Source organism: Plectropomus leopardus, chromosome 16 (assembly GCF_026936395.1).
Source record: "Plectropomus leopardus strain MGB_pleo_1.0 chromosome 16, ASM2693639v1, whole genome shotgun sequence".
Taxonomy (NCBI): Eukaryota; Metazoa; Chordata; class Actinopteri; order Perciformes; family Serranidae; genus Plectropomus; species Plectropomus leopardus.
The window spans coordinates 21,715,897-21,743,516 of record NC_142191.1 but is presented as its reverse complement, the minus strand read 5'-3'; the positions used below and the strand labels follow the sequence as shown (position 1 = coordinate 21,743,516).

Here is a 27,620-nt window from a genome sequence, read left to right as displayed (position 1 = left end):
ACAACTTAAAAGCCTGGGAACCAGACTGATCACCAGTCATGTTTTATTTTCTCTGGCATTTGCAATTTGGTCTGGTGATGTCAGGTTTAACAACTTGTGCTACAAAGGATTGATTTATCATTGTATTATGCAAGAATTTAAAGGTAGTTGTAAAATGGTTTTGGCTTCTGCTGCAACATGTCCTGCTGCAGGAAGCAGCACTTTAGAGAGGCAAGTGAGGGCCGCAGCAATAACTGCAGAGGCAAAGTAGGGTCCAGACGGATGGAGGGTGGGGCTAATTTAGAGAGCTCCAAGCCAATTCCCAGGATTGCTTGCACTGTTTCCCACATTCCTGAGCTCCGCCGTGCCTCGGATTTCAGGGCGAAAGCAGAAGTTTGGGAACAAGGGCTTCACAGCATGCTTCTTAGCAAAACAGCAGGATGTGTTACTATACAAAATCAATCTCTTTTTAGAATGCAATTACTTTTTTGAATGGTGGGCAGACTAGACAATGTGAAAATACCTGGAGGCTAGCCGCTTCTTGCATTATATGGTTAATTAAAAAATTTTTTAAAAAATCAATAGAAATGAAACACAACTGATTCATTTTTCAATAAAATAGTATTCAACTTTCCACCACTCCTGAAAGCAGTGGCCCTCGCTTTCGACTTCTTTTCTGTGGCCATGTCTATTATCATGTCATGTGATACCTGCTGTTAGGTAACTGTTTGTTTGCATGTTTATCTGTTTATGAAAACTCATAAGTTCTGCCTGCTTAGTTCCTACTTGATGCATATCTACAAACTGTATTTTAGTCCTGCCATCATGAGAAGAACAGAAATAATACAATGAGAACTTGATCTATTATAACTGATCTACTGACTTTGGATATGCCGGGTGTAATGGATCAAACAAATATGTGTAATGTGACGGTTGCTGGAGTAGGCATGGTTCCAAAAACAAACAGACTACGGAACACAATGTGGGCAAAATGTGGGCAAAACAATCAAAAGAGGACACGTTTCAGCCACAAAGTCAGCATCTGTTTGTTTTTGAATCCTTGCCACAACCTTTATATATTGTTTTAGATTTTTGGAGTTGTGTGCGCTGCTCTTTTTCATAATAAAAGTCGAGAAACAGTTCCAAATTGTCCAATCGGAAATTGTATTCCCCCAAACCTATCAATTCCTTTTTTTTGATGCCTTCTTTCTTCCCTGTTCCTACATTGCATGAGTTCAGACTCACAAGATATTAAAAAAACGTTGCACTGACACTGAAAACCAATGGAGGCTGATTTTTTGTTAACATAGAAAATTGATCAGGAAACAATAAATTGGACTAATAAGCAGAATCAATAATGGCATTGGCATCGATAAAATCTAATCAATTCCTATCTGTAGTTGGTGGAGATACAAAGAGCGTTATCCCAAAGCTCTACAGTTCCCCTTAGCTCTGTGGAGCTTTAAAGCTTCTTTCAAAACAATTCAGTGCTACCTTTCCCAGCACTGAGCAGCAGGCAGACACAGTTAACGTCTAGTTATTGATGTTAAACTATTAGCTATCTCAGAGCCAGATATTTCTATTTTGAGTTGTTGGAGACCCCAGAAAAAAAGCTAAAAGGATAGTGAATATTGGATGTACGTATATTCGTCAGACGGACAGAATTACTCAACTGCAATCAACTGCAAATGGGATCTGTTTGCTAACACAGGCAGCAGCAGGCAGCTGTTTTTAGCTGGGTAGATGAGAGTGTCATGAACCAAAATAGTGATGTTGCAATACATAAAACAAAAACAATCAGCTAAAAGACGTTAAGATGCTCTTAAACATAATATGTTTTCCATTTATAACACAAAGATACTGATTAGTGGAGCTTTAACCTGCAGATTTCCATGCATGGTGCAAATGAAAAACTTTCCTTTTGTGTTTTCCTACGTTTTTGGAACGCATGTCCTGGACAGGTATGATTGATCATGAGGGATTGCTGCAGAGCAAAAACAGAAATCCAATCTAGCATCCACTCACCCACTTTACGAAGCTCGAAGGACGTCTCAAACTGGTGTCCGGCTGCCAGAAGCAGAACAGCATAGTTGATTCCAGAGTGTAGTGTTGGCTCTGACTCAAACCCCTTTTTAAACCTGAGTGGAGAAGAGAAAAAATGACTTCAATAAACACTTTTCCTCCAAGAAATGCGTCATTCCAAATCCCAAGAATCTCTGAGATAACGGATGGCTTCACAGGGCTCCCCTGGCTTCTTGAGACACTTCAAGTTAGAAACAACAATTACAGCCATATTGAGTTGGGACCACAGAACGGCAAACCGCAACTGTGAGTACCCTCGCAAAACAAGAAATTTTCATTTATTTAATGAGCAATCTGTTCTGCTGAGGGAAGGGGTGTGAATGTTATTAGGGGCCTCTGCCAAGTTGTGACATGGAACTGAAAATAACACCCAGATGGGAGCTCTGTAACGCAAGCAGCATATTCAATCAACCCAGATATGAGATCTAAGAGCAATTTCCAGATGAACGCAATCAGCCTCATGTTATTATTGCTCTGTTATTAAACCAACATTCGCCAGCTACTGTTAGACTCTATGTGCTCACACATGACTGCCATGCTCAAACTAGCTGGTACCAAGAATACCCAGATCTGAATCAGAACAGCCTCCCTGGATTCAACAAGGTGCTGGAAACCCTCCACATGCTTCTCTCTCTGCTGACTCATTAGCAACAAAACGGATCCTGCAAGGTTTTCAGTGGCAAACTCATGCTGTGAACATCCAGCCTCCAGCAACATCTTAAAGAACCTCTATAGAAACAAATGTATAATATTTTAACAATTTGTTGATCGAAATATCTATAGAATTTCCAGAAACACCAGTGACTACCCTTAAATAGCTTGAAATTACATTATATGACTATATGATTTTAATCATCATTATCAAGGAATTGCAGGAACAACTAATCCTTATTTATTTATATTATATTATCCCCTTAATAAAAAAACATTGGGAAGAAAAAGTAAACACTGAGCATCCGAGTTATGCTCAGCTTTATATTCAATTTATTCATATACTATGTATTCATCTTTGTTTTATCATGCAATTAAGATGTATAGACCACATTGGTCCAAGTCAAAATTCGACAAATTTTAATTTGGTATTAATTCCAAGTCTGATGTACGTAAACTACTCTCACATATTTTCTGGTCTAAGGCCCGAACTTTGTGGCAGCTGATTTTTACATTTTAATGGAGACCTTTTGAAAACAAATTGAATGCTGGTACATTTTTGAAACATATTTTTAGCCTATGAGCGGTTTCTAGATTAAAAAAAAAAGGCCCGACTAAAATAAAAGAAAACTGTTCATTAATGAGTTTCTTTCATAGTCACTTAAATGAAATATATATTGATGTGTTCAAAAACCAAGAAACAGAGTTAAAATAAACAAATTAATGGGTGTATATTAGATTATGGAATGAAAATTGACCTCTTTTTTTAACCTGTCTCTTCTGCTGCCTGAATATTTGCTTCTTTTTGAGAAATGAAAAAGAACTGCATGGGTATTATTATTTAGGAGTGCATTTGCAAGAAAAACTTTCAAACCTTCACACAATTTAGGAGGCATCCACCTCTGGTGAAAGAAGATTATGACTGTTAAAAGAAGGAAATGTTACACTTGTATTCACAACATCTTTACAATAAGACTCCCTTGGCAGGAAGAGGCACAAGAATATTAACATATCACCATTTCCCCTACGCACTACAGGCTGTACTGCTGACACAAGGCACAACCTTTAACATGACTACATTACTTTAACGAGTCAGTTCACCCCAAATTAAAAACAACATATGCACCACACCATATGAGCAAGTGCCATTTAGTTCCTTTATATTGGAGAGAAGGCAGACATTTATACAGCTGATATCTCCAATACTCTGCAACTCATACCAAAACAATCAAGACTGATAAATAGCTCTACCGGTCAGAGGAAAAATATGCACTCTTGATTTTGGGGTGAACAGTTGCCTTTTTGTCATTTAACTCTTAAATCATCTTGATTTTTGTAAATGTTTTTTCTCTTGTTACCTGACATGACCTGTCACATTTGCCTTGAGGTGTAACAAGTTATGCAACCTTTCGCATGTAATTACGATAATGAGCTGTCATTTGACACAATACATATTCTCCTCACCAAACAAAAGGTTTTACCTTTACAATAACAGCTATTAAGAAGTCCTCTAATCATGGCATCATTCAAAGAAAACTTTGTGGTGCCACGCTCCAGTGAGTCACCCTAAAGGCATCTTTAATGCATCTTGCCCCTCAAAACATTTTTCTAGCAACATTTACATGTGACTGGAGGAGCCACGTGACACCCTGCCCCGGCTGTCTCACCAGTGTGTGCCGCTGTCTCTGCTCGATGTGTCAGTGAAGTGAGACTCCAGGAACATGTCCTTATAGATCCGTCCCACCAGGCAGTAGATGTCCGAGGCTACCTGCTCGTCGCCCTCCACCAGGGGCAGCATAATGTCCAGAGCCTTCTGCCTGTCGCCCGGCAGGTTCCTCCTGCACACACAGACAAACAGCATGCAAGGTCATAAAAGAGGGAAACTGGAGCTGAGATATTTTTTAACTTGAGTGAGCAGCAGTGAAGCAAAAACTAATCAGCTTTGAGCAAATATCTATCAAGGCGCATGTCAGAGGAGAGCTGTCATGGGGATTTGTGACTATTAACACTTACTAAGTGTTAAGACATCACATCATCTTAATCTCACAGGGGCACTCCATCAATTTAATATGTCAATACTATATAAGGCTGTGGAGCGCTCTGCCTGTAAAGGCAGTTGAGCTAAAGAAACCCTATCAAGTTGCATTATGGGAAGTGATTTTGGAGCTTGGCCCACATTTTGGTTTCAGGATATTTTGTTCTCTGCTAAGTCCATTTTTCAGTCTGTCTTTTGCAAGTTCCCCAAAGGCATGGTAAACTGCTAACTTGTGGACTCTCTATTCTTTAAATGTGACATTCGCTGCATTTACCTAATAATAATAATATAACAATTCAGAAAGAAAACTAATTAATTTTTTTAATTGCTGGTTTAAAACTTCCAGAGTATATATTTGTCATGTAAACACTCCACTGCTGCTGTCTAATCACATAAACTATAGGAGTTTCCACAAATAATGAAGGGAGTAACGGTGGCACGCCTTCTCCCATTTAACAACAATTGAAGCTATAAAATAACAGAGAACACACCTGTAAGCTAATATTATTCTCAAGCACTTAAAAAAGTATTCACCACTGGAAAGATGGTCTTTTAATAAAACTGGGCTGTTTATGTTGTAGACTAACCTTTGCACAGTATTGACCACACACATTCCCTGAGTTAGCAAAGTGCATGATGGTGTAGTGTGGTTTTTTAATTCATCAGTCTTGCTCTGTTGAACTGGCCTTATGTCAATGTGAGCTGCAGAGGGAGAAGCAGTCTGTTTTAGCTGGAATCCAGATTCATGAATCATCGTTCACCTCTTAAAATGTTTGGCAAGCAGTGCAGAGGTCTTGTGAATGGCTGGAGGTACAACCAAGCCAATTGTCAGCCTTTGTAGGGGATGATGGTGATATAATCTAATGGCACCAGTCCCAGAATCCAAACAAATAAATGTGTCTAAAAAAAATAGGGCAACAAATGTAGACGTTGTCACAGATAGCAAAGCTTTTGGACAGTAACTTATTTAAAGAAGTATTTCATGGGTTTTCTTTTAATACTGGGCTGTCTATGCAGCAGACACAAATACTTGGAGCTACATGACCAAGGAAGACAGAGGATAAGGACTGTGGCATCTGCTTTAGCTCAAGAGGTAGAAAACCTGCCAGACCAATAAACGCTCAGCTGGTGGGTGACGTGATACAAGTTGCCTGTCTGAAAACTATTTGACGGCCAGTTGTTAAAACAATCACATATTACAGTTAAACAGTGCACTTGTACTGTGCACAAACTCTCATATCACAGCCAAAAAGAACCCTAAAATATGTTTTTGAGAACATTTTAGGCACAAATAAGCAATAGAGTAACAGAGTCTAGTCTTATATTTGATCAGTTCTGTCTAGTTTTACGATTTGGTCTGAGTTTGAGAGCAAAAGAGGGCCCTCTCTCTCTCAATCTGCTTCTATACTCTTTTTGTCCATGGCAGACATACAGAAATGAGGAGGTACAATCTGCAGTTCAAGGAACAGCCCAAGAGTCACTGAAAGTCCAGCGCATGATGTGTTTTGAAATTTTCACTGGGAAATGAGCAGGAAAATCTAGGCGTTAGCAAGATGGGGGAAAGTTTAGCACAGTTCATTTACACATACTACCCATGTTTTACGGTACAAAGCGTGTTGCAAATCAGCAAAGTATCCCTTTAACATATCTCCATCTTTGTCAAAAGTTTGCTGTTCGAGAGCTACATCTGGTCTCAGGCATTCAAGAATTCTTCTTTTTGATACGGGAATGAGGGAGGAGAACACCTTAAGAGAGTAATCCACTGATTTAGTATTGCACTGCTATAGCATTGTTGGACTCATGATGGCCAGAAAAAAATAGGATCAAAATCAGCTGAACAGAACCAGAGATATCATCTTTTTCATTCCACAAATTTGTTTTTCCTGTCAAAACCTGGTGCCTACATTACTTACAATGAAATTCGACCTCCATTAGAAGAAAAACAAGAAAAGAGATAACTTGTTGCAACAAAAGAATTACATAGTAAGTGATAACATAATGAGTGTTCACAGATCATGTACAGTAAAAAGAAAATTATTTTTTAAAAATCTGTAAAAAAAAAATGTATAGGAGCCTGTATATTCTTTGGTGCATAACATAATTACTGGTTTGAACAAAGTGATTCAATATCAGCAACACCAGTAAGGTGTATGTGCATGGGCACATAATTATGTGTGTGTTTGTGTGTGCAGCTAGGGAACAGTTGCACAGCTATCGTTTTGGGACACTGATACCTGGCACAGAGGAGGCCGTTAGGAGCCTGACTTAAATTACCGAGGTGGCTGGGTTCATTTAAAAAATCTCGACTTTTATTTAGTGCTGTGAGCCTCCAGTGAATCATTCAGGTACTGATGGTTCTGTTATAACCAACCTGCCAGGAAATAATTGAGGCTCTATAATGAACAACCCATTTAAAAACAACAAAGGAAATGAACTGCAACATCCTGAGGTGTTAATTAATTGAAGAACATGGATGTTTCTTCATGAAAGCTTTTGAATTTCCTGTTCGGATCACTCAGTGTGCAGACAAAGTGTTTTTAATGTGCTGGACGCTTCTGCACAGAAAAAACCCCACACAAACAGAACAATAGCTGGCTGTCGAGCATGACCAGTAATATAGAATACATCTAAAACCAATAAATCAAATTACTATTTTGCATCACAATTTTCAATTAATAAATGGTGTGACAGCTATCAGTTTTAAAAGGTACACTAAAATAAGTCTAATATAGGAACCCGGCTATAACTCTTGCCTCTGTCAAAGTAACAATTTTCAGTTTCGTTGAAACTGTTTTAAAGAGGTGCTGATTCAACTTTGAGCTCATATTTTTTGGTTTTCGTGTCACTGACTGTTGTTCAGTCTAAAACCCATGAAAACACCTGTAAGGTCACCCTTCAGCAGTCATCAAAAAGACAAGATACAACATGCAACCATATGGCTCTGGCTTTTTGTTTACTTCTTATACTTTGGTTCCTCATTTACAGCTAATGTTACCAGCGCAGCTAACATATTGAGTTCCACAGCAATCCTGTTTTAATGTGTATACGAGTTTAGGGGAAACTTGTGAGAACTGATAGAGCCCATTGTCATTTAGATAGCTTGAGGTGAGAGTTGGTCATGTCATTTGTTCCCTCGCAACATGTAACCTAACTTTGGAATGTCATTGAACCCCCTTGGGTACATTGTTGGTGACAATGGATGCTGTAGGTTTTCACAAAATACCTTTACACTGGTGTGAAAAAATAGCACTCCACAGGCTCTTTCAGACTTTAAAGTCAGCTTAGAATTATTTTCGCCAGAGGGGCCTGGACAGGACGCTGGGATGGACAGCAATTGTGGGCATGATGGCCTGGCCCCCCGACCTCCCTTTGAGGGTGCTTCTAGGGAAAAAACCTTGGCGCAGCTCAGAGCAGAAGATGCACAAACACAGGGCAGTAGGAAGTTGACACTGTCATTTGACAAACCAAGTGTTTTAACATGTAACTTTTGTTTGTTTGGGCAGACTGAGACCACACATGGGCTGTGCACTGTACCAAAACTCAAGAAATAAGTTTGCAAATCTCATGTGCAGGAAAACGACTAAATACAATCAGAATCAACATAATTACCAGAAAATCCAAATGTCATGCTACTTAAATCATAAGTGATTTCTGAATTGCAGTGCAGAAGCAAAAACCGAGATGAAATGAAGTCAAGAATCAAATAAGAGACACTTGAGCTGCACAATGTGCCTACTATATACCAGGTCATCAGTGCCATGATATATTAACCATCAGTGACCGTAAAGTTAATTCTCACACTTGTGCATACTTGTTTTCATACTTGTTTTTGCATAACATATAATGTATTAGAAGGACCCTAATATCTTCAGGAAAATCCTCATTAATATTATGTTAATTTATACAGAAAAGGGCTTTGAAAACTCTTTTCCTCAGGGTCATTTTTGTTCTTGAGGGATGAAATCTCAATAAGGCTTTGTTCTGGAGTCAGTGAACGTGTCAAAACACTGACTTCAGAAAGAAATGAGTGGTGTTGCGAAGTTAAGTCTCGCGCGCACACACACACACACACACACACACACACACACACACACACACACACACACACACACACACACACACAATGTGTGATATAAACATAATGTGGTTTCTCTCCAGAGCGTGAAGGTTAAATAAAACATATGAGCTGACAGCTATTACCATGGAGACCATCCAGAGGGGATAGCGCTCAGGGAGATGAGACCCGCTCTCTCCTTATGCATCTCTCTATTTTTCTCTTTTTTCTCTCCAGAGTGCTGATCTGTGTTTGGATGGAGGAGATTCTTCCCTCGCCCCTGCCAGCCTCCCAGCAGCGTTTAATGCTCACATGACAAGAGGCTGAAGCCAATTAGTCTGCACACACTTCAACCTGGATGACTCTGTAAAAGGCAGAGCACCAACTTCAGACCAATCCTCGAGTGTTTCTTTAGGCCGAATATTGATAATCTCAGGGCATGGCGTGGGCTGTGCACTGCGGGGTCAGAACCCAGTGAAAAGAGACAAGGATTTATATGAGTCTATTTGACGGAAAAAAAAACTCATTCAGATTCAGTATATAAAGAATTTTCCACTTCATCACTCTGCAGCCTCTCACAATGTCCAGTCAACGTTTGACCGAAGCAACATTCTCAAGACTACTATAATGTCAGTGAATTTTATTCAAGCTTCAATATAGTTATTTCACTGGTTAAATGTCAAAGAAATTACACGTCGTCATTTTTCAAGATAGAAAAGACAGCTGCTATTGAGAGCACTAATCTGTCCACTAAGAGAGGGAAACATGGATACAATTCTCTTACTTGAAGCCATTAGTTTTTACCATGGCAACAGAGGTTATTATCAGGACATCGAAGTGGGTCAGTGGCAGAGAAAAGCTTCAGGAAGCACATTTTATACAATACAATATAAATGAGGGCAAAATATATTTTCTGGAACAGACAAACTGATAGAATAACCACCTGAGAATGTCTGTTTTTGTCTGATTATCGAGTTAAATATCTGACTCCATTCTAATGTCGCCAAAAGTTATTGTACACCCAGAAATATAAAGGATATACACTAATTGGTATCAGAGGTGTGTACTTGTGCCCCATAACTTGGACCAAAATCAGACTCCAGTGACAACGTTGATGACTTTAGACCATAGAAATGTAATAATAACTAGATACCAGATGCTAAGATGGCGTGTATTCATTCCAAGGGAGTTGCTTGCTTGGTGCGTACACATACACACACCGAAAAACGCGAAAAATTAAGAAAACCATATATCCTTGAAAACTGCTGGTCAGGTCTCAGGAGCTACATATTTCTCTGTCTGGGTTGTGCGCAAGATATGTTTGACATATTATGCACCTGTGCTACCGTGCAGATACCAATGCTTTATGTCATACTCCTTGTTTTGGAGTGAAGGTGCCTTGGACTAGTCTTGTGGGATTATTTTACTCAAGTTCTTTTTTTGGGAAAATGTAAACTCTGTGTTTTCTCCTGTACAGTGCTTGGTGTGTGAAAAAAAAATCAATAAATTATACCTAATGCAACAAAACGCCCCCATGAACAACTACAACAGCATCACTACACATCACATAACAGTCACAGCTGACAAATCCTACTCTGCTGAATAGGTAAGCTAATACAAAAGACCTCCCACAGCTGTTTGTCTCTTCTCATGGCATCCTGTTCTAAACTAAACAGAGGGAGTGTCTTCTGTCAATAACACTTATTGCATGAATCCGTCTCACAAAATGTCTCAGTTTTGCTGCCTTGTGCTCGCAAACACGATATCACATCCTGGTAATGGGCCAGGCAGCAACAGTGAAGAACACACGTGCATCTTGGCACCATGCAAAAACATTTTCCAATTGCTGCCAAATTAAAGAACAGCACGCCTTATTGCTCTTTGAGGCAGACGCACCGCGAAAACCGCAGGAAGTTTACAAGAGAAGCAGCTGGTGAGAAACAGGCAGTCAGAACCTCTCTGTGTCGTACATCTGTCTTTTTCCTGAGCACAGTAGCTGCACACATGCTGCTAATAATATCACTACTGTTGCTTGGGAGCTCTTAACCTGAATGTGCAGCTGCTTCGAACTTCAAAATTTGTGATTTGGAGTTTGAGAAAATTCTACCGCAGCTGCGTATGACACCGTTTAAAAACCAACACAGGTTGGTTGACAAATGTAAATGAGATGTTCTGACACCTCAGCCTGAATCATCCTCCTTATTATAGGTTCACTTACAAAGAAACAACAATAACCTTTTTCCACTGAAATAAGGGAGTACATGTAGGTTTTTTAAATGTGGAAAAAACTGAAAAAAAACCCAATAGACTCCTTTCCTATTGATGATTAGATTTGATTTTTGACTTTGATGATGATTTTGATTTTTCAGCACAAACTTATGTTTTAAGTTTTAATCTGTTTTTATTTGTATCCCTGTTTTTGGTGTGTTTCATTTCTATTTTTGTTAAAGCACCATGTAAATATTGTTTTTACAGCAGTACTATACAAATTAAGTTCAAATAAACTTATTGTTATCATTATTTAACCTTTTGAAACCTGGATCAACATACGTTTTCTTGTGCTTCATTCAGATGCCTTTTCACAAGTATTTTATTTACTTGAGAAAGTTGGTTTGCTTTCTTTCTGAAACAGGTGGATTTAGGCAATGAGCAACTTGGTAAGAAACGTTTCGCATATTGCAACAAATTATTAGATTTTGAAAAATTATTTTTTTAAAGGCTATGGAAAAATGACCATAAGGCTATATTCATAATTATCATAATTATATTTTAAAATTGTGTTACAGAATTATCCTATTTTTTAAACAATTTTTTTGGAGTCATTTCCTTGTTTTTCATTTTTCACTTTAACTTTTCTTTTTTCTTTTTTGCTTACTTTTCTTTTTTCTTTTTTTTCATGTTGTTAATTTTTGTTTTTTGAAGAAATCAAGCCAATTTGCTCAAGTTTTAAAGAGTTAAGAATGCTGTGAGAATGAACTATTTACATTCGTAAATTAATTATACGTTTGCATGTCAACTCAGTACGCTCATCACTTTCCTTGTAATTTGTTGGTTAAAAATGTCTTTAAACAACCTTTTCCTCACCCTTTTATGCTCTTTTGTCAATATGTCACACCGCATCACTTACATGACAAGAGACACAAAATCTAAATTGATCACAGCACCTACACACCAATCAAAGTAGTTAAATATCAAAATCATCCATTAAAGTGAATATGTGCATCATTGTGAGTTTGTGTCTGTTGGGCATATCTTACCGATTCAGTGCAAAGGCGTAGTGGAACTTCACATGTGGATGAGCCACGGGGTCAAAGGTCGGAAGTTTCTCCAGAGTCCCCACCAGCTTCACGATGGACTCATAATCCTAGACGATAAAGAACACACTGATGAGCTCCTGTTGCACTTTTACCCCGGCTACTGTATCTCTGCACCGATGTCCTCCAAACATACACTCCAACTCACCAAGGTATTAATCTGCTTTGAAGCGAGACAGTTTCTGATGTCTTTTTATTTATTCTGTCTGAGACTCAACTGTCTGCTTAACACCAAAAGCACTTCAATAATTGAGTGGCCCCTTCATCACATTTTTGTTGCTGCTACTTGCCTACATAGTCACTATACCCAAAGCATGTTGAATAATTCAGCACATCCTCAATGCTTGTTGTTCTAATGCATGATTCATGAGGCTGAGCACTGCCTATGGTGAGTGGGAGGATCTGGACGGTGAGTGCCATCGCAATGCAGAGACTAAAGAGCGGAAAGAGCGGCAGATTTAAGACAAGCAGACCAAAAGCTTTGCCTAGAGCTCTCCACAGGCAGTCTGCCATGGTCCCCATTTGAGAAAGCACCACTCGTAAAAGGGATGACGCCAACGGATTAATGCTGAGGTAGTGACCTCTCTCAAACTTGTACAGTAGGTTTGTACAGTGGCTTCGTCTGCCAAGGTCAGGGACATAAGCAGCACACACAGATCATCTGTACTTAGTTGGCAATTTGTTTGATCTTAAGAGGGGTATCAGTTCTTGGCCTAATGTCTGATAAACCCCCGTAGTTTATCCTAGAAACTTTCTGGGATGTTGGGCTCAAAGTTTTTGCATGTCCTTTTCTAAATAGTCGTGCTCTCGCGGTGTAAAATCAGGGTTATGACCAGTTTTGAAAACAGAGAAGAGGTGCATCCTGCAAATGCAGATTAAAATCTTCCCCAGACATAAACCTGAAGGGGATCTTGCATTTGGTCGAGTGTGTGCATGTGTGTATCTGCTGTTAATCTCACAAACTACTGGACTAATCAGCCTAATATTTTGTGTGCACATTTATGACTGTATGCTCAAGGACCTCTCATGTTGCTGTGATTCATCTTTATTGAAAAACCTGTTTTATTGACTGTTTTAAATGGTCATTGACACCTCACTCGTCTAAACTGGCTGGTAGGGTTTGCAAGTTTTCTGGAGAACAGCTTGGCAAAAAAGAACAAGCCGTACCTGGTCTGTTGCAGGCCCCATTTTGGCATCTGTCAAGGCTCAAAAATTAACATCCATTATGATCCACTAAAGTTAGGTAAAATAAGAGATGATTTAGTCGTGGTTTTTGTTATCCTCAGCACGATCTTTACTGTAAGGACTCCAGAAGGTTCTTTCCGCTGCACGGTGTCATAACACACCGGGAGCATTTCAGTAGCAGAGCAATTTGCCTGTCCAATTGTGTAGATTTACAGATTTTGTTCATTTGGTCATTCATCCTTTATTTTTATGCTTCTGCTACCATATGTAAGTAGGCTACTTAATCAAAGTGTGTCTTATTTTGTTTGTTTTAGTTGTGTTCATTGTTGTTATTTCTTGCATTGTTGCGCTGAAGACTGCAGACAAAGTTAATACGGTACAGTTACGAACTGCTTGGATCAAGGATCTGTCTCTGTGTTTCAGTAATAAAAAATATGTTCTTACTCATAATCATATTGTATCTATATTTCACATACAATGCCTCTTAGCAGAAGAAAATGATGTGCTCTCTGCACCGCGCTGCAGCTCCGTCAAAAATAGACAAGGCGTGCATTTTAATTTGCTTCTGGGAGGCTTCTGAAACGCACTGTGGCGCGTCTGCTGGAGTTACATAATTTGTCAAGAGTAGCTGCGATCAGCTGAGGCGGCTGCCTGGTGGAGATCTGCACTCTACTGATGCACTTTTCTAGTTTGAGATGTTATTGTGGGCACCTTAAGTCTGACAAAAATTCAAAAAGTGCTTTATAGAGTTGAAAGGTTTAGTCAGCTTGATCAGTTAGCAGCAGTTTTGTTATAACTGTGGTAGGTTTCTACCGCTTCTCCAATGTGAGGGTTTATATATTCTTGGGTTTTAAACTATTTGTTAAACGAATGAGACATGACAAGTGAGAATGTGCATGTTTGGACTACAAATAGATTACACAAATAATTACCACTTTCATCAATAATACTGAAGGGGAATTTCAGGGGATATAAGTCGTCTGAACATGGTGAGCAACTTCGAAGTGGTTGAGCTTGCAACTAACGGTGCTAACTCCATAAACAGCAGTAAAACAATGGCAACAGTATGAACAGAGCTCTCTGTGTTAACCAGGGGTGAACTGGAGGATGGGCACTATGGTTCTGCTGTCCCGATATAAGCAGTAAGCTATGAGTGAAGAGCAAAGCAGCGGCAATAACAATTTTCGTTATTGCTTCTCTCCAGTACATGGAGGCAATAACGAATTTTGTACACTAATGATATAATTTGTTTACTTATTCTATGGTAGGTAACTTAATTTGACACATGACAACAATATGCTGACGCTGGGTTGCAACATGGAGCAGGCGTACCTGGATGTCCCTGTATGTCAGCAGCAGGTTGATGACGATGTCGACTGAAAGGCACTCCACGTTGTCCAGCCGTTGTTGGATGCGGCTCAGCTCGGCAGCCAGCTCCATGCCAGTGTACAGCTCCCGAGCCTTACGGATCTCATTCAGAATCGTCTCACGGAAATACTGGCTGTGGGGAAGACAATACATCAGAGAGAAGAGTTAAACTTGAAGGTAATGTCTTTATGATGAAGAAATAAAAAGTTCCAGTTATTTAAAGATGGTACAATATGTAATTATATGCCTTTTTGAAAATCATGCTAATACACTTGTTTTAGGTAGTTTAGTATCTCCCTGGGGGGCAATTCTAACATGACTGGAGGTTTAATTCATTTCCTGTTTTACATAATTTCAAATCATTCTCTAGTGAAACAAGCTACTTTCAGCTTGTCTTAAATTAGGTTTTTGGCACGTGTATCTCTTAAATGTTGTTTGAATATTATTGTGTACTTCCAGTAAAGTAAGGAGTGTGAAACAATTAAAATTAGATTTTAGTTTCGTTAGATTTTGTGGAGGTGGGCATAAAACAAAGACAATAAATTGAAAGCAGCGTTAATTGCAAAAACAACACTGAATGCTCTCTTCACTGGCATGCTCTTTGATATGCTTGAATACACACTAAACTGTGAATAGAAACCCTTTTACAATGTAAAAGTTAGCAGCCTATCACGCTTATTTAAAATGGTCATTTATTGGGTCTTCATTTACATCTCCACATGGCTTTAATCAGAGGGCTGGATATTGAACTTTTGATCAATACAACCACCTGAAATATGTCCATAGAACCGTATTGACTTGACGTATTCTGAAACCTCTTGAACCTGTCCTTGAATAAAGTAAAAGAGTAAAAAGGGGCCATTTAAAGTTGGTAGGACATCTGATTAGGATGCCCTGGGGCAGACCAAGAACACACCAGAGGGAATCTATATCTCACCCAGCCTTAAAAACCACAAAAATCTCAAAACCTAACAATGTCCCAGGAGAAGCGGAGAATATCACTGTTTGTGAGAGGGACGTCTGGAATACTTAGCTCAGCCTGCTGCTCCCGCAGCCCGCCTCTGGATAAGCGGATGAAAATGGATGAATGGACAAGCATAAACATACATGCATGAATTTTTTCACTTCTGTTGGCTGATTGTCTTAACATTTTACCATTTTTTGCTGTTTTTCATTTTAAAAAAATATCTTAATCCCCTTGAAATCAACTAGGCTATAGTTTTGGTATTGGTATTAAAACTCTGTACGAGTAACAAAACATTTTAAAAGATCCATGTACAGATGATTATTCTGCTGCAGATCATTGTCCCTCCCCTCTCTCTTCTGCCTTGTATACACTTGAAGGGACTGATGAAGTTAAATGCCAAATAACAAATAATGACTTGCTCTATTCCTATAATAAATCTGTTGCATGTGAGTTAGCTGGCTGAAATTAAATTAACATGAAATTAAACCTCTATTGCATTGAAACAAGGCAGTATTGACATTTAAAAAGCCAATGTCAGTCCAATATATGGCGTCAGCAAGCAGTAAAGATAAATAAAGATGGCACAGGTCTCAGTGCCATAAAGCAGAAAACATTTAATCTGTAATTGGTATTATAAATAGTGACTATAAATAGTAGTCATGCTGCTTCACACAATGTACAGAATGCATACAACTCAGATGCCAGAGCTGAAAATCTCTGCTGTGCTCACTGTTTAACATCATGCATATTGGTTTCCAGGAGACAAATGCTTCATCAAAGTGCACGTTTCTCTTTTGTGCCTGCAAAACCTGAGTCACTATTCCTGGAGCTGAGCGAGAACTAACAGGCTGCTGCTTCGCCTGTTGGCAGGAAAGCCTAAAATATTACCCATCCCCGGCAACTGAGGCAGTGTAAAATGCTTCAAAAAAAGTAGATCACCACGCAAGTCAAAGTTGAAGGATGTACTACATAAAAATAATTACAGCAAGTAAAAATAGGAAGAGTGGGATAATAAAAACAAAAGGCCCGTTCTGCTGAGGGGCAGTCACGGTGCTGCTAAAACACAAACGCCAGGGGGGTAAATCTTTCCCTAGAGGAACTTAAAGAAATTAGACTAATGACAAATGACTCCTTCCTTATCTTCATTAATCAACATCTCAGCTTGCATTCATACAATGAAACAACCATTGTTTTTTCGTATATCCTTTGCTTAAGTAATTTAAGGCATTTCAGCACATTGATGTCACAGTACATTACCTTCAGGGGAACTTATGGTTAGCAGAAATAGCTTTAAATAGACTTTTTTTCTTCTGCTTCCTCATCTTTTAACCCATTGCTTTGCTTTTAGTTTTAAAGTGTTTCCTTCAATGGTTTACAGTAACTTCCAGTCATTAACAATTTCATGACTGTGTTGGGGAAATAACCCTCTGAACAGCCCTATAAAGCCAAAATGTAACAACTGTCCATACTTAGTTTAAAGTGAGGCAAAAATCTGACTTTGACATTTATTTGACCATATACAGTACAAACTTATTACACCACAGAAATGTAGACTCTGTTTTCCTTGAAAATGAGAGAAAGAAAAAAAAAGGTAGCTAACATTAGATAAGCAGGGGAGATACAGGCTAGCTAGGCTAGCCTTATAGCTACAGCTACAACTAAATTAGCCTTCTTGCCTGTGATTGAAAATGTCAATTTTGATAAATGAACATTATTCATTCACAATTCATTATTCCACATGAGGCAGTAGGCTAACGTTAGTCATGAAAGGGAAAAAGCAGCTAATGTTAAACTAGCTAAACTCCAACTAACTGTGATTTATGCTTGCTCAGAAGAATAACGTTAGCAGTAGTGCTAACTACCTTCTTCGCTTTTTGACAAGAAGAATTTAAAGTAGAAAATGCATTTCCTGCGCACAAGTGTGTGGATGCTTATAGCTGAAATCAGTTGAAAACCATGGCTGAAAATGCAGAAATATTTAGCTGAAAATGCAAAATCATATAACTGAAAATGCAGGTGTAAGATTAGTATAAGTATAATAATGTGAGTATATACACAACTAGTGTTTGCAGTAATGGTAGTAGTAACAGTAGTAGTAGTAACAGTAGTAGCAGGAGAATAATTAGTTGTTGTAGAACTAATTCAGAGAGACACAGAGAAAGAGTGAAAGAGAGAGAAACAAAGACAGACAGAGAGAGACACAGACAAAGAAAGACAGACAGACAGAGACACAGAGAGAGAGACAAAGAGATTCAGAAAAAGAGACAGAGAGATAAAGAGAGAGACAAACAGAAAGACGGAGAGTGAGAGACAGACAGATACAGAGAGAGAGAGACAGACAAAGAGACAGAGAGAAAGACAGACAAAGAGATGCAGAGAGACAGATAGAAAGACAGACAGAGATAAAGACAGAGACAGTTGCAGCAGTAATACTACAGAAACAAAGCTGATGGAGGCCTGACCTGCAGCAGCTGTGTGTCTGACAGTGACAAGTAATGGTCAGAATGGATAAAAGACAGAGAAGTAGTGCTTATAAAAGACACCCTACAGGTATAACTTTCAGTTATGTTGTCAAAATATGGGGACATTGAGCACCAAGGGATGTTTCTGAATAGATTGATATGTCAAATGTGTGGATAAAGTGAAAAATGACTGAGAAAATCCAGTTTCAAAAAGTCCCTCCATCTGGGTATTGCTCAAACTTGATGAGAAAGAAATTAACATTGCAGCAAATGGGAGCTGGAAGGGATCTCCTGGGAAAAAAGTTGAAAAAAGTAGAATTTAAGAAGTAGAAATAGTAGAAATGTGAAAAGTCATAGCACCCATATCCTGACCGAGCTGAATGCTTTGATAGCTGAATGGCTTAAATTGCAGTATGCAGAAGTAGTAAGATGCCAAAAAACCTACGAAAGAAGCAGAATAATAAAGATTTGAAGAACAATAGTGTCGATACAGAAGCATCCACAGTAATTATTTTGTGAAATGAAGTAACCTTAAAATTATTTTATATTTTTCTAAATGGCACTGCCTTTGTAGTTACTGGTCTCTGTATTTGTAAAGCAATAGCATACTTACCTCAGAAACAGTATGTTTAGCCTAAATTGTTTAGTATCCCTATTCATGTAGCATCTGTTGGTCATGATGATCAATAGTAGGCTATGTGTTTAGGAGGGTTGTAATTATAATTGATAAAATATTAATTTTAGTTATTGAAAGATAATCAATAAAAAAGCATAAAAACAGATAAAAATCCCTACGTGAAAAGTAGGCTACAATAAAATTTTAAAAAACCCACACAGATGTCTAGTCCATCCACTATCACTTTTACATTTTGGCGTACTTACTGGGAGTTTGCCTGTGACACTTTAAGCAGCTGGATGAAACGGTCCAGCAGCGGCATGCAGATGGGTCCCAGCAGCATCTCAAAGCTGGGCTGCATCAGCTCCGTCAGGCCCTTCATCAGGCTGCTCTCACAGCAGTACACCTTGTTGTGGGGCGTCACCATGTACGGGATGAAGGTGTAGTTGGCTGAGCACGTCTGTTGATACAAGAGAGACAGTGGAAAACAGCCGACAGTAAGCATTAGAGGACTCGTTTTGTAAAACACTGTGGGTTTGGAGTGAAAAAGTCATCAGCAATACTTTAGCCAAATGTGGGCGTATCATTTGGAGAATCCAAAAAAATTGTGATTAATAGAAGAAGCATGACCCAAAAAGGATAAAAATACATTCAGTAGCTATTTGTGAAATCTGTATTAGAATCTTCTCTTTTTATGGATCTTACTATGCTGACACTGACATGATTTTGGTTGATAAGACCACCTCACCACAACATCCATTTAGTAGCTCTTCTATAGTTTTTAGTTATGTCACACCATCTTTCTCAGCAGAGCTTGACCAGTAGTCATTGTTTACTCTAAATTCCCACTTTTATGGGAACTTTATCTACTTCTCATCTATAGTGGCTTAAAATTCAAAACTGACAGTTCTCTTTCTGTTTTCTACTTAAACTGCATCTACTTAAGAACGTTATGTGTTATTGAGTGGGCCTACAGGGCACAGCACAGCCCCATGGGCCCCAAGTTTCAGGGTCCCCCCTCTCCTCCACCTGCAAAATGTAACTCAAATTAACACGTTTTGACCAGAAAGAGACTTTAAGGGACAAAAAGAGATAAAGAGGAACTGGAAAGAGAAACAAAATAACTACCAAAAGGGGCAATCTAACCACAAAAAGATGCACAATGACTACAAAGAGATGCAGAAGAGAAGAACAAAAAGAGCATCTACAATTGGGCAACTTCATCTGCTGAGGGTGATTTTCTGGTTCAATCAAAAGCTCCAGAACAGCTTGTGAATGAACCATGTGGGGATTCTTTTGTTGGGTTTTTTTGACTTACAAACATGTCAAGTTTGTAAAAAAAAACAAAAAAACAACACCACACACTTAATTTGAAGTACACTGAATTTCCTCCCCCCCATTGGTATTATTTGGCCTACTAACATGCTATGACTTTGCAGTGTTTTTGTCACCGGTCTTGAGGAAATAAATATGCACTTATTTGATTGCAATGCTATTAATATACTAAGTTTTAAGTAACTGAATTTTAACTTGCAATATGTTTTCTTTGATTGTGTTTTAAGTCCAGGTGTAGTTTACATTTTGTGAAATAAATTGAATATGTGGTAATTTATCTAGTGTGTTCCTGAAAATCTGGACCCCATGGCTGGACCATGTGGGAACCACTGCTTTACAACCAGTTTTATAGATACTATACAATAAAAGATTACATTGTATATGGGAGGAAGCAGACTGCCTGGAGGAAGTCTGAGCTGTTTCCCCCTGTCTGAGGCAGTTTTGACAGCTGATCTGTCCACACAGACAATAGTGTTTGTGTTGCGTTGTCTTCACTGAACCAGTCTAAACAAGCAGCAGCCAGGAGGAGAGATCTACCTCAAAGCTGGCAGTCCCATTAGGAGATGCTCTCTTGCAACCGCAAACACTTACAGCAGTGCACTTACACATTCCACTTCTTCATGCAGCGTGGTGCTCATGAAAATCTAGCAGAAGCAGTCTCTCGATGCTCGCCTAAGTGCAAAGCTCTACCCTGTTATTTGCTGCAGCTGTGGCATTTGGTTTCATGTCTGTTTCAGTTTGAGCTGCAGTTGTAGCACTAAAAGTGTTCATCTTTATTTACTTAGCTTTAATTCTTGACATCTGTGTTTTGTCTCAAGGTGGATTTTCTGTATTCTGTGTCTTTATTTGTTTTAACTTGACAATATTCTCCAGCAGCGGTTGTGATGCTTCTGTCGCTGTGGCCTGCCACTGCTGAATAAACAATGAGAAAACACGTGCGTGCGGTGTTTGTAGGCAGAGAGAGAGAGAGAGAGCGAGAGAGAGAGAGAGAGAGAGGCAGGAAATCCACTATTGACGTCCTCAAGAAACAGCCGAGGTCTTTTCAAGGAGAGCTATTCCCAGAATGTCAGATGTGTGGTGAAACAACATGAGAGCGTCTGAGGGCGGTTGGGCCGCTACCCAGCTGCATCCTGACGGCTTTAATATTCTGTCATGCAGCCTCTTTGAGAAAAACACAATGCTGCTGCTCTCACTGCCAAAAAGAAAAAAAGGAAGTGAAAGGAAGGTGTGGTGTTGAAGCAATGAAAGACATCCGTAGATAACTACTTCCTCCTGTGCAACAGCGGGTCATGACATCACCAGTTGCTGCAGTGGCGGTGCATGCCTTATAAAAATAAACCCTTGTTTCTGTCAGGTGTAACCAGACAGGTTGAAAAATCCTGACGCTATATTTAGCTCCTCTGTGTTTGTGGGGATCACATGACAGGTTTGTTTTCACAGGCCGATGCATATTTCAGAGCGGCTCCAGGTCATTTGAAGCTGACCTCTGCCAGTTGCTTACAGGTAACAAGTTCCTCAACTGCGAGTGAAACACGTGGGACAGTGACGGCTCACAGGGGAATCTGGTGAATGTGCCGGAGAGTGAGTCAGTTGCTCAGCGAGTGAGTCATCTGGTTTGCCGATGGTCCATCTGTCCATTTTCAGTTACAGGAGGATTGCATGCCTACTCACTCACCTTCACACAAGCACAAAGAGCTGACCATCACTTGATGAGAGCACTTCATCTATATGACTGTTCTACCAGTCATTAACCTGCTGAGGAAGTCGTCATGACTAATATGATCTCCACTCAGGCCTAAAGTGCTGAGAGAACCTGTGAGCTGCAGGTTGAACCATCTGCTACAATCAGTGCGTTTACACCAACACAAACGAAGCAATGTACTTGTAATTACAGTAAATGGATATACACCAACAGAGGCTAATTACCTGGATTTCCACTATTGTGGTGGGTAGTTAAATGCACTTTGTTAAATGCAATTAGCAGCACATGCTTCTGTTCAGCAACCAGAAACTAGGCACAGCAGGAGAGTCACCCTTTAGGATTTATCTAAATTTTGAGGTGAATCCCTGGTAGAAGTCAGTATCTCAAGATTTTGGAGGATTATGTCTTTTTTTTTTAAGTCTGGCCAAAAGCAATAACACAAGAGAACATTTTTAAGAAATGAGTGTATTTATCTGGCCTAATTTAACCTGCAAGTGTTAGAGTGCCCAGTTACTAGCTAGAGTAGTAACCTAGTGTCTCTAACAAAGCAAAGGGGCGAATCATTAAAGGTTAGGGGTCAACAGATCATCAGCCTGGCATATTATCAGGGACGACATTTGCCATTTGGCCGATAATCTGTATCGGCCTTTTACTTGATTGCCAATAAAATTAATTAATGAAAAAGTGCGTATTACACTTAACCAACACCAGGGAAGGCAGGCTGCAATACATGCAAAGCGTCAGCATGGGAGGAACTTTTACTCTGTAAAACCTTTGTCATTGTTTTCCCGCTGAACTTTATTTAAAAAAGTTACTGGGATCTAGCTGTATATGATGTTGAACATTTCAGTTTTGATTAAACATTTGTTTGAAGGCAATTAGACAAACTTTTGTTTTGAAATTAGTTTATTTCCAAATTTTAAATTCAACAGAAATATTTTTATTGTAAATGCATATCGGTTCCAAATATCTGTTATCGGTCTCATAAAGTACTAATAATTGGTATCGGCCTTGAAAAACCAATATCAGTCAACCCCTATTGACAGTCACATATTATTCTCATTTGCAGGTCAGAGTTACACTTTGGGGTTTTGCTAGTCTGCTTACGTTAAAAAACAACAACAAAAAAAAAACCCACTTTATTTTTCTCATACTGTCTGCCTGAGTATAACTATAATCAGCCTCTGTCTGAAAAGGTTCTTAACCTCTGTCTCTTTGAGTCCCCCTCCCGAAAAAGCCCAGTCTGCTCTGATTGGTCAGTGTTTTCGCCTCTTCTACATCTGTGCTCTCAGCATCTCTGCACTGTCACTCCGGCCGGTAAATGACTAACAGCATTGAAGAGGAACTTACTATATTTGAAACTTTTTCACTGAAATTGCATTGCAGGAAAACAGTTTGAGTGCATGTTCATTTTTGTCAGCTGATATCAATGCACTGTAAAAAATAGGAATAGGAATAGGAAACAGGAAATACTAAGGGCCCAATTTAGAATATTTACATTTCCAGTTTGAAATGGTTTATATTTGTGACATCACAACTTCACGCAATACCCAATGGCTCGTTCAAAGGCACATTTTCTGAATTCAGACAATGTGCATTTCTCTTTGAACTGAGTGTTTTGATATTTTTTCAGTAATTATATAGCCCCGATGTGTATTAAAAAAGACACAGAAATCTGACATCTTACAATATGGGCCTTTAACTTAATCAGTGATGAGAGTAATCTTGGTAGCCTTTTGTCTTTCTCATCTGGTTTGGAAAGCTTTCAATCTCGCAGCCCAACAGTTGTTCTGATGACGTTTAAGCCTCTGGGGGCAAGGGCCAAAATTTTGGATGATCTGGTGTAGCCAGCATATATTTCGGCCAAAACTCCCTCTTCTGTGCACCGCTCATTATTTACAGTTTGATTAGCACTTGAGACAGGTCTAGACAACATTTTCCTCATCTCTATAAACAAATATCCACATTTAAATGCAGATAAATTAGAAAAAACTAATAAAAAGACAAATTGTCTTCAGACGATAGCCGATGGATTCCAAAATCTCATTTTGGCTAATGCATTTCCCATCACCAAAACCTGCTCAAATGTAATTGATCGATACTATTCCAGCTACAAAACGAAAACCAGAACGCTTTTTTATACACAAAGTTTGTACCACTGCCGGCAGATTGTGCATATAAGTGCACAATCTGTGGGCAGTAAATCTGCAGATTAGGGAACTTTGAATGAATTTCCCTGTGACCTTTGTTGTTTTTGTATGAATATGATTAAAACAATATTCAAAATGTACTTTAAACTGACAGATTAGTGCTTCCATTGCAATAGGAATGTAAGTTTATTTAAACTGATGTACAAATATTGTTAATTGTGGGAAATGCAGAGAAAATAGCTTAAAAACCATCGAATGTATTGAAAACATGAGAAACACCAAAATTCTGCTGATATTGCACTTTAAGCGCACTTTCACCAGCAGGTTAAGAGCACATGCACCAGCGCAGAGGGCAGTGAAGTACTCTAATGGAAAGCAAAAAGAGAGAGAACAAAGACATGGAGTGCACACTGGGGAGATCATTGAGCTCCCGCTCTCATGAGTGACAATCAGCTGTCCTCATGCGGTACATGTCACAGATCAGTACGTTTCATGGAGCACAGAGCTGCCTCCTTCCTCTCTGAAAAGCCACTTAGAAGAGCTAAGCCTTTCATCTCTGTCCTGAACACGGACTCCTGGACAACAAACAGTCGGCTGCTGCTTCTACTTAAGTCACACTTTGTTCTGGCGCTGAATTAGTCTACCGCTTGATTAGTCGACCGCTCGATTAGTCCTAAAAAAAACCAAAACCCAATTCATTGAAGAAAGTTTGATAGGTTAATAACTGTTAAAGTTAATCATCAATCAAAAACGGCAAAAATGTGTTGCTTCTAGCTTTTCAAATGAGAGGATTTGCTGCCTTATTGCTGTATTCAATAATTTTGAAATTTGGACTTTTACTTGGACAAAACAAGCCACTTGAGGAAACTTTGAAAGTATTTTCTGAGTCTTTTTTTCAATATAAACTGCCCAAAACTGAGAGAAATAAATATTAGATTAATAGTTACTAATTTAAAAAAAAGATGTTTCCACTGACGTAGAATTAAGTAGTAATCAATCAAGGAACCTGTCAATCTATCTATCTATCTATCTATCTATCTATCTATATATATATATATATATATATATATATATATATATATATATATATATATATATTAATTTGGGTGGAGAAAACTTTTCATTTTTATTTTATTTTATTTAACCTTTATTTGATCAGGAGAGCCACATTAAAATTAAAAATGTTCATGTATGTAATTCATACATTGAATATGATATGAAATTATGAAATATTCATGAAATATAACATTAGTCAGGGACTGTAGCCAGAGACAAAGCCAGTAGTAAAAACAGTAAAACAGTGTAAAACAGTGCACAGTTTCAACTAAAAATATATTACACCTGTGTATTGGCTTTATTAAAAGTATATATATATATATATATATATATATATATATATATATAAACACCAGATGTTATGATGATGTTTCAGTGGGTAAATCTAAATCAAATTTAGATTTTAAACCTACATGATGTGACTCAGTAAAGAACAGGATTTCCTCAGCTTTAATGTAGCACCTCATTTGAATGCTGCAGTTTTTGCAAGTCAAATCCTCAAAATGGCTCTCCCTTATCACACAGACGAGTCCATGCAGTCACCGTAACTCATCAAACAGCTGTCAGACAAAAACATCTTGAAAATGGAAGAGATGTTGTCATTTTACATTTCTGTGGAGCCAAACATTTATCACAGCGTCTTTGCAAAAGCGGGCTGCAAAAGAGAAAACCTTTACAACACCAAGGAGAGAAACATAAGGTGTTAGACACTCTGCTCCCTGCACGCTGCAAAAAACATATTCTTTGCACCACATAAGATGTGTGATGTGTGAGCAATGGGTGAGTAATGTGTGAAAGGCAAAGGGGAGGAAGAAAAAATAAGATTGCTTTGTGTACTTACAGTGTTCTTCTGGCAAATTATCTCCTGAAAGAAGAAGAGAAAAAATACATTTGGAGATTACACAAGGACATTTCTCTTTGGTCCAATTTTGGTTTTGACCCTGAATAAAAACAACAGCACACATATCAGTTGCACTAAAATTCATACATCACACCTGAAACTGTAACATTTATTTCACTGAGACAGCTGCTTCTTTAATATCAGTCTAATGTTTCTGTCAAAGTCTTTGACACTATAACGCACATTATGTAGTACCAGTCAATGCCATTAATGTGTCATAAAGGGAAGATATACACCAATAAAATAAGTGGACTAAAGCTGTAACCAACATAGATTTCAATAATAAAGGTTCTGCAAATGTTCTATGAGGAAGGAAATGCATTTACCATATCTGTTAGGCCTATAGGCCTTTTGTCAATAAAAAATGACTACGTAGTAGGTTTGAATGTGACTTTATTCGGCAAAATTTGCATCTATTTTATCTGTCTTTTAAGCACTCATTGCAGGCTTTTTTTTAAAGTGAACTAACCCAGCCTAGTCTCATTTCCAGGGCCTCTGAAAACCAATATCGGTTGATCCCTTGTCTGTGTATCGCATAGATGCGCTGAAGCAGAGGTTCTTAACCTGTGTGTGTCAAAGACTAAATTGATACACACACAATAAGTTTCAGACCCCCTAATTAATAGATTTTACTTCAGGGACCTTCATCTGAAAAGATTGTGGTTTTTAGATATGATTTAGACAAGAACTCTATAGTAGTCAATTACAGTTGAGGAGATAATCGTGGAAGAAGTAAAACGTATCATTGAAATAGTCACTCTTATGACTCCTACTCACATTGGGCTCACTTATGAAGTGAATTTAATAGTGAAAATAAACTAATCCCCATTTTTCTGGAGACCCCCTGGATCTCCCTCTAAGACTTCTAAGCGTGCCGGGACACCTGATGGACAACCTCTGCACTAAAGGTGCCCTGTGCATTTCTATAAGACGCCAAGGGGCATGACAAGCGTTTGCTATTTAGCTAGCCGACTAACCAGCTGCAACTCCAAATACTCTACTTGTATAAAACATTTTAGGCACAGGCATAGTCCTCTCTCTCTTAACACATTAGATATAATGCTCATATGAGTGGAGAAAAAAGAAGAGCAGTCATTCCACCTCACCAACATTACCTGCCACAAAGCATAACTAATATCTGCCTGTCACTGAGGAATAAAAGGCAATAATGGGTGTTTGCACAACATGAGTACCACCATTATCTTTTCATGTAAGTGCCGTGATAACCTTTAGGGTGTGTTACAATCTGAATCAATAATGACATTCTCCTCATGTTGGCTTTCATCTGCAGCCTTATTTCCCAAATGAATAAAGAGCACTTTTATTCTCAGTGAAAAGAAGCATGACCACCACAGGTACACCTGGAACACAACGATCTCTTTGGGTCTTGCTGTATTAAAAAGGGTTTAAAAAAAAAAAAAGAGCTATTTAAAGTTAACTCATGACATTCAAACAGCAGCCTTTGAAACAATTTAGTGACCCGATAGAGACCAGAGGAAACCAGCAGAGAAAAGTGGTCTTTACAGGCAGGGTGGGGAGCAGCCGGCAGACCGCCCAGCCAGACGGACGGGCACCACGTCAGACCACATGAAGAGAAAAGTCTTAACATTTCCATTAGGAGCAGGGTGTCTGAAGCATTTTTAACAACATAAATAGCAGAAATAATAAATCAGAACTTTGCATTTATGACCTTTATCTTAACCTCTATGTTTTATCAGCACTGAAGGCTATATCACACTTTACGCTGACTGCTCAGTGAGGTT

The 27,620-nt window shown here is 38.7% G+C and overlaps 1 protein-coding gene across 1 annotated transcript in view; it reads right to left on the bottom strand.

The window, feature by feature from the left end:
* Positions 1-27,620, bottom strand: part of map3k5 (mitogen-activated protein kinase kinase kinase 5) — an 86,935-nt gene that overhangs the window by 31,714 nt on the left and 27,601 nt on the right. Inside the window, exons 3-8 of the mRNA XM_042504109.2 lie at positions 25,798-25,821; positions 18,980-19,173; positions 14,633-14,801; positions 12,059-12,165; positions 4,380-4,550; positions 2,005-2,117 (exon numbers count right to left, since the gene is read on the bottom strand). Coding sequence (XP_042360043.1) covers positions 2,005-2,117; positions 4,380-4,550; positions 12,059-12,165; positions 14,633-14,801; positions 18,980-19,173; positions 25,798-25,821 — 778 coding nt within the window. The remainder of the gene's footprint in view (positions 1-2,004; positions 2,118-4,379; positions 4,551-12,058; positions 12,166-14,632; positions 14,802-18,979; positions 19,174-25,797; positions 25,822-27,620) is intronic.